The sequence below is a fragment of the Poeciliopsis prolifica genome, unplaced genomic scaffold (genome assembly GCF_027474105.1).
Source record: "Poeciliopsis prolifica strain line A6 unplaced genomic scaffold, Auburn_PproV2 SCAFFOLD050, whole genome shotgun sequence".
Classification (NCBI taxonomy): domain Eukaryota; kingdom Metazoa; phylum Chordata; class Actinopteri; order Cyprinodontiformes; family Poeciliidae; genus Poeciliopsis; species Poeciliopsis prolifica.
Genome location: NW_026562425.1, coordinates 154,466 through 162,781, shown reverse-complemented (window position 1 = coordinate 162,781; position 8,316 = coordinate 154,466). Strand labels below are relative to the sequence as shown.

The 8,316-nt window shown below is 33.0% G+C and overlaps 1 protein-coding gene across 1 annotated transcript; it reads left to right on the top strand.

Annotated features, from left to right (window-relative positions):
• The first annotated feature begins 3,768 nt into the window (after positions 1–3,768).
• On the top strand, positions 3,769–7,968 carry LOC129377940 (uncharacterized). The gene is made up of 5 exons (XM_055058161.1): positions 3,769–3,839; positions 4,470–4,775; positions 5,076–5,357; positions 6,670–6,713; positions 7,759–7,968. The coding sequence occupies exons 1-5, from the start codon at positions 3,782–3,784 to the stop codon at positions 7,966–7,968; spliced, it is 900 nt and encodes a 299-aa protein (XP_054914136.1). The 5' UTR covers positions 3,769–3,781.
• Positions 7,969–8,316: the final 348 nt, after the last annotated feature.

Below are 8,316 nucleotides of genomic sequence, written 5' to 3'. Positions count from 1 at the left end.
AAAGTTTTACGTTGTTATTCTCTTTTTACAGCGTACAATGAACCATCATAATTAACGTCATAAGAATTACCTTGGCTGCAATTCTGGTTGTAATTTGCACATTATTTGCTGTTATAAGAAAATGTGAGTATTAGTATTTATATGCACTTATATAAACGTATATATAAAATACTTCCTGACTTTAAAAGATGAAGAAAAATAAAACCTTTTCTAATAAAAATGTCATGATTGTACCTCTTGTTTCTTCTATTTATAGATTATTCATGAGTCATAGAAAACTAAAGATATTTATGGCTTTTTATAAAGTTGTTTCAGTTTTGATTGTTTTCTTTGGACTAAAACAAGTTTTTTTATATGCCTTTAAAATATATGAAAGATGTAGATGTTTTAAGGGACATTGGGGATTTTAAAAAGGAATGAAAAAGGAAAAGTGAAAAACAGGAATAATGTATTTAAGAAATGTTTATATCCATAGGTTTAACATACAAGAGGCAAAATCAAAGTAGTCAGTTTTAAAATCTCTGAAGAGTTTTTTGACTCTTAGGATTAAAAGCATTTTTTAATTTGTTTAAAAATAATGCATAATTAAAGCATAGAAATTGCAACTTCTAGAGATGTTGCAATCAATACTCAGTATTGACATTTTTGTTTCAAAGCTATTCAACACAAGAAGGAAATTTCTGCAGTATTACGACAAATGAATGGCTTATCTAATCCAAAACAATTTTTTTGTTTTGTTTTCAAGGTAAATGAAAAAGCAAACCAGAGCAAACGGCACATGAGGTTGAAGAGGTGAGCAGCAAGTTCTTTCTCTAAAGATTAACTGGACAATTTGAAGGTTTAAACTCATCAGTAAATATTTTGTTATCCAAATGAAGTTTAGAATTAGCTCTGGTTATTCTGCAAAGACTTTTTTCCACTCTGTCCCTCCATCTGATCTCACTGCAACATCAGCAGCTCTCCATCCTGTCTGCTCATCAACTTTCTGCTTCTTTCTCCATTTCTAAAGTTTTGGAGCAACTTATTCTTTGACATATGTTATTTGTGTTCTAACAATGACAATTTTCACAATGTGGAGTATGTATAAATACTAATACATTTAAATCTCTTAATGATGTCACACCAGGTCAGTCAGCCAATGAGAGCCCTGTAGCAGATTCTTCAGACAGATCTGAAACATTCAGACTCTGTGGTTTCTAACGATGGAGAGACTGGAAACACGCTCAAACAAATGGAAGAATCCCATTCACTGTCTCAAAAATACAAATATGATGCTTTTGCAAAACTGTAATATGCTTTGACAATAGTTGAATTTGCAATGTAACATAATTACAGGTTGACATAAAATGAATGCTGGACATTTGGAACCTACGCTGAACATTTATTAGTATAATTATATTGATAAATCAGAATATGTAAGCATTTCTAAACATAAATTTCTGAGTACATTTATACATTTGTATTTAAACACATCTTTACCACAGACGATTATATCATGGTTGCACTTTTTAATTTATAGACTTTTGCATGTTACTTCATTTTAGCCTTTAGAGCTGCCATGATGGAAGTCTGTTTTTGTTTACAAAGTGTTATATTGTCTTTAATCCAATGAAAGATTCTTATAAAAGTGCAATATTGTGTGCAATTTTTATGTAAAATAAACTTTGTAGCAAATATTTCATAACAGATTTTGTGCCTCCTGTAAAATTTGTTCACACATAGTAAAATTGTAGTTGTCTCACCTTATAGTTCAACGACGTTACACTCTAAAAAGTGTTTTTGGCCGTAGTTCATTTATGGCTGTAGCAATTCATTACTTTGTGTTCATCCATTCATCCATTTTCTAGCACCCTTCTCCCTATCGGGGTCGGGAGGTGCTGGTGCCTATCTCCAGCTGCGTTCCGGGCGAGAGGCGGTACACCTTGGACAGGTTGCCAGTCTGTCGCAGGGCAACACAGAGAGACAAACAGGACAAACAACCATGCACACACACTCACACTAGGGAGAATTTGGAAAGACCAATTAACCTGACAGTCATGTTCTTCTTGGATTGTGGGAGGAAGCCGGAGAACCCGGAGAGAACCCACGCATGCACAGGTAGAACATGCAAACTCCGTGCAGAAAGACCCCGGGCCGGGAATTGAACCCAGGACGTTCTTGCTGCAAGGCAACAGCACTACCCACTGCGCCACTGTGCAGTGGGTAGTGCTGTGCCTTTGTGTTCAATTAACTTAAAAGTTACAATCTAGCTAACTTGACTTCAAGAAACGTTTTCACTTTGACTTCACTTAAAACAATAGATTTCAATGCCAGTTTCATATTCTTCGTCTGACCAATGAATCTTTTGCAATCTTCTAACACGATTTTATAAGTTTTTATAACTTAATTCATTAAGAGTGTTTAATATGAAATATTTAAGTCAGTCCTAGTGAAATTGTTTATTTTTTCCTGATGAATAATTCAAATCTCCACCTAAATTTTACTGAAAATTAACTCAAACTTTTAAGTTGTTCCAAATTAAAACATACAAAATTACATTGTCACTCACATTGTACATTAAATACGGCTAGAATTTAAATTATTTTAAATGTAACATGTTATTTTAGTTTTTCAAAGAAAAAAAAATAGTTGAACCAACTTAATTGAATTGCTTCAATTGGTAACAAGTAAGTCAATTAAGTTAAACCAACTTAATCCATTGAGTTGATTTAGCTGAAATAAGAAGGGGAGGACACACAGTTAAGGTCATCAGGCTGAAATAAAATTTACAACAGCCAAGTTGTGCTCTACCCCTGCATCACTTCACCACACTGGATGATACAGGATCTGTCTCTGGTGAAGCTTGTGTAATGACATCAGACTTAAGATTCGAATGCAGCATTGAACGAATACGTTCTACAGCATGATTAATGTACTCTAAATATAACATTTTTAGAGTACACTTCTTAGAGTACACTCTCAAAAGTCTCAAAAGTGTTTGGTGCAACACTGTGAGTGTGTTATTTCAAACTAAGTGACATATAAAACTCAACAAGGATTTAATGAAATGTTTTGATCCTGTACAACATAGAGCACTTCATAAAATGATCATCATAATAAAAAACCTTTTATTTTCTGTCATCTGTTTTCATTCAAAGGTTTCTTCAGATTAAAGAATGAACATAATATCCTACCTGACCATAGATATGAAAAAATAAAGTTATATAAGAGTCACAACATTTTCCCTTATAATGATAAATTTGGGATTTATAATTTAAGTCAACTAAACACACCTAAACAAAATAGTAATTGAGAGATTAAGTTGTATGCTATAGCAAGAAACAGACACAAGACAGACAGATTAGTAGAAAGGCATAAATTCGGATATCTAGAAAACTGTTTCCTGAGAGATATTCTGCACTCGTGAACCTATCCAACATCTAAGCTTGTGTGTTCTGACATGAACTGTCTGTAGAAAGACAATACCTACACTGTGGTTAAACTTGCACATGTTTAGCTTTCTGAAGTCTTCCTGTGGAAGCTGTCATGAGCATTACATACTGCATAATATACTGTTTTACCTACAGTATATTATTGTTCTCCCATTTTGAGCCATTACAAAAATGTTCCTTTGCAGAACTGTTTTGCTAAGGCTTCATTCAAGCTTCACTGTGTCAAAATAATCTGATTTCTATCCAGTATTTATGACTCATTAAAATCAACCATCCCCAACCACTTCTCTTACAGACTTATGTTCATATAGGAAGTCCCTAAGAAGCTTCCTCTTAGGCACGATTGAAAAATGGCGATCGTCACATTCCTATTTGCCCTGTTTCTATTCTACTCATTTCAAATACAAGGTAATACAGCTCTGTTTTTAACTTTTCAACATTTTGACAATTTTATATTAGTTCAAAAGTAGTTATACGTGTTTTCGTTTCATGAAGCAAGTGGAAGAAAGTAGAAAGTTCAGTTCAGGAAGTAAGGAGGGAGTTCCAGTAAGACAAGAACTATTTAAAACTTTTAAAAATACATTTTTGTGCACTTTTCTTTGCACTGAAACTCCTTCAGGTTCACTAATTCACAAGCTAGAGCAGCGAAACTCAAATGAAAAGATGTTTGGTTGAGATCTGTAGAAATTACTTGAGTCTTGTAATGGAGTTTAAGTAAGATGGGTGTGCCTTTAAACCTAAATTTTTATTTTATTTGGGTTCCTTTTATCTTTTATAATTTCAATTTCTCCATTTTCATTTGAGTATCAGTTTGTTCAGACGAGGATGAAAGAAATATGAATTTTCTCTGATTTCAACTGACGATAAAAACAAAAATAAAAAAATATTAAATTTCAATGTGCCACTAGACCTAATGTGTTTCTGTGAAACAATAAATAAGTAAAAAATTACTAATTTAGAAATTTTCCTTCATCTGTTCACTATAAATACTTGACAACTTTGTCCTCATCTCAATTTATTTTATTTTCCATTTTTCAGGTTCCTCTGCAGCAGTGACTGATGTGTTTGTGAAAACTGGAGATGATTTTATTCTGAATCTCACAGAAGCTGAAATTCCACCAAATTCTCGCTTTTGTGTATGGCTATTCAAAGATGATATCCTGGTAGAGTTTTTACGTGGCTTCCAACCAGATGTTATTAATCGCTCTGGAAAAGTTGAAGTTTTAGAAAAAAGTTACAGTGTGAAATTAAAGGATCTAGAGAAATCACACAGTGGTATTTATACTGCAAAGGTAGTATCGCCTAGAGAGCAAATACTGACTCAATACAACGTTACAGTTCAAGGTAAGTTTTTCTGATATTTATATTTCTGATGTCTATACTATTTAGCAGAATAATGTGCTACATACTTCCAAATGGACGAAGAAGTTAAAACTTCAACACATGTAGCCCACAGGATAACCCTGTCAGAATCTCAGTTTGGGTTTCAGACCTTTAATAAAGGAATCCATATTCAAAAACATTACAAGCTAAAACAATGCTCTAAGAATAATGTTGCTCTTTGAGTTACATTTCTTGTTGAATTTCTGCCTCTTTTTCTGTTTCTGATGTTCTAAAGCTTCTCATATAAATTTAATCTCCCAGATCCAGTGTCTCCAGTTGATCTCAACGTTACCTACATGTCCTGCTCCTCCTCCTCCTACAGCCTGACAGCGACCTGCAGGGCAGACGACTCTTCCATCAGCATCACTCTAAGATGTGAGAAACAAACCTGCAACCAGGACGGAGGAGAGAGAAGATTGGTCACCAAATCTGGATCTTCTCTTCATGTATATCGGATGGAAGAATCAATTGTCTGTAGCCACAGCAACCAGGTCAGCAGGAATGAATCAATCAGACAGATTGAGAATCACTGTACAAATTACGGTAAGACATCATAAAAATAAAATTTTGGTTTCAACCCGGTTATAAAACTGATAAAAGTTGTTTGCATGTTCACTTATTTTATTATTATGCTTTATTGGTTATATCAGAGAATCTATACATTTCAACCTGAGTATTTATAAACAACAAAAAAAAGCTATTTCAAATTCAGGCCTGAAAAGTATGACATGAATTTAGTTTCTTCTTGCTTTCACAGCAATGGTTTTATTAATCTTATACAGGTTTTGTTTGCATTCACTAGTATAACTGAACTATTTCTCTTTTTTTTTTGTCAGAACCCAGAAAAAATTACTGGTACTTTACATCGATCCTGTTGATTCTTCTACTCCCTATAATTTATATTCTCTGTCGGAGTCACAAGAAAAGTAAGTTCAGGTTTCCATTAGTGTTGTGGTTAATCAATATCTGTGTAGCCTATGATGCATTGTCTAGCAAAAAGTATTCATGTCCCTATAATATTATATATCACAGACCAACACAAAGTAATGGACAATTAAGGGTTGAAGGACAAGGAAATGTTATTTCTGTTTACATCAACTCTGGTTGAGTAATAAATATAGGATTTTAGAAGTAGTGGCAATTATAAAATTTAAAAAACAATTCTAATTATTTGGGCCGACAATGGTTCAGGAGGTAAAAGTTCATCCTCTAATCGATGGGTTATTAGCTCCATTTGGGTCAGGATGAGCTTCACCTTCCAGCAGAAAAACAACCCTAAGCATACATATACAGATACTTCAAAAGGTTAATTTTAAGCTTACTTTAAATTTACCTTAATATTAAGCTTTAAAACAAATGCATGAGATTTTTATCTTATAGAAAAATGTTAAACTGCATGTCGTTTTCCTTTTATTGCACAGTTAAGTACTACTTTGTGATTTTTAATCTGATAAGAGCCACTGAGGATTTTGGTTCTGTGGTAAAATATATGAGATAACAAGGTGCTGTGTATGTATATATAGGGATTTACTTTAATGTCAATAATATTTATTGGCAATTTTTATTTACAACACCAGGGTTAAGTAGTAATTTAGTTGATCGTTTTTAATTTGAAATAGCTTAGAACACCTGTTAGGTTGAAATTATCAGGTGTTAAACTTACAACTTATAATGTTACAATATCTATTCTGAGGATCAGGATATAAAAACCACATTTGGACATAATGTAGGCATAATTCAAGTTATCTAATGAACCAAAATAGTAGTCAGAACAGATAATTAGAGCAAGATAAAACAACAATATTCAAACCAACGCTTTTAAAGTATAAATTATTTCTTTATGTCCGACCAGCAGGTAACAATGGCAGCTTTGACAACACAATATATGCTCTTCCTGAGGTAAGTGATGGTATTGCTTCCCTCTGTGCTTAAAAATATATAGTTTAAATTAATAGACAATATTTGATTAAAGGAATCTGTAAAAGTCAGAAAACATTTTGTAATTTAAAGCTTTAAGTCGACTGTTCTATCTAGTTCTTTTAATTACAAGTTGAAAACATTTGTTTTTGTAGTATCTCTGTCTGGTAAATGACCCATTTTGGCTTCTGAACCTTTTCCTAAATTAAAGGTTTCTGATTCTCATGGGACAGAATCTCCTTGCCTGTCTGATTAAAATAGTTTGAAACCTTTTTTTTCCCCTCCAGCATTAATTTAACCCAAAGATCAGCAGGTGTCAGTAGGATGATAAACAACTAAACATGGACCTAACACCAACTCTAACACCGACCCATGAGGATTAGAATGATCCATTCTCATACTTTAATTGGACAAAAAACTGCAATTAGTATTTTAAAAGTTGCGGGTCAAATGTGTGTCCCAATATAAAAACTGAATGAAATAATGCAGGAACACAAACTTTAATTCCTGCTTTTTTTTCATGAAGCTTTGCTTCTTTTTCATGGTAACTATTTGCTAATGTAGCACAAGCAATTTATATTCAGCTGCTCTGGCACCCTAGCAGTTAATGTATGTAAAAGGTTAAGTGATTTGATGTTTTGTTTAAATTAACACTGAAGAAAACCTTTTCCAGAACTGTTTTCCAGTGTTTTATTGACTGATTATGTTTGTTTTCCAGGCAAAAGACAATCAAACTGAAACATTGCATGAAACAGCTGGAGTTGAAGCTGTTATTTATTAAAAGAAAACTCTCCCTATTTGCTTGTCAAAATAATCAAGACATTTACAAAACAATGATCTCTTGAGATAAAAATAATTAGACTTAAAAAGAGAAAAACACATTGTTAGCAGAAATAATTTGCAGTAAATTCATTTTAACTCTGATCTTTATGTTTACATTTTTAGTGAGCTTCCACAGAATGCCACCCAGAGAATGTTAAAATATTAAAATGTGTTTTTTTTTTCTCTTTGTTATTTTTCTTTCTAGGAACCTTCACAGCACAACCCATATGAAAATCCTGCAGAAATTACTGAAACTCCTTCTCCAACATCAACGTATGCACTGGTGCAGTTTCACAATCCTACTGTACAACCCAGTGTCACCAGTACATCCACAAAACCACAACCTGAAACAATTTATGCTCAAGTTGACAGAGCTGCCAAGTCCAACCCAAAACCTGCAGCAGCCAAAAGATGACAAAAGAAAATCAAAATGGACAATGTATATTACTGTGTTTTAACTGTACCAAAAATAATCCAAACGAGTAAACTAGCTTTAACTCTAAACTAGTTTTTACTTATTTTTGTAGATTTTATTTTGCATGTATTTACTGATAAAGCATAAAATCTTCCTATCCTCCACAAACTCAGTTTGTAGAGCTAAGAGATTTACAGTTATTACGATTAATATCAGCACAGCATATTTAATACTTTGTTTTCATCATTGTTCTCTCCAAAAAGCACTGCCTTGAACTTTAGTATTTTGCTTTTCCGTTTGTGAAAATCTAAATGTTTCTATTTTTGCACATGTTTGTATTTCATACTT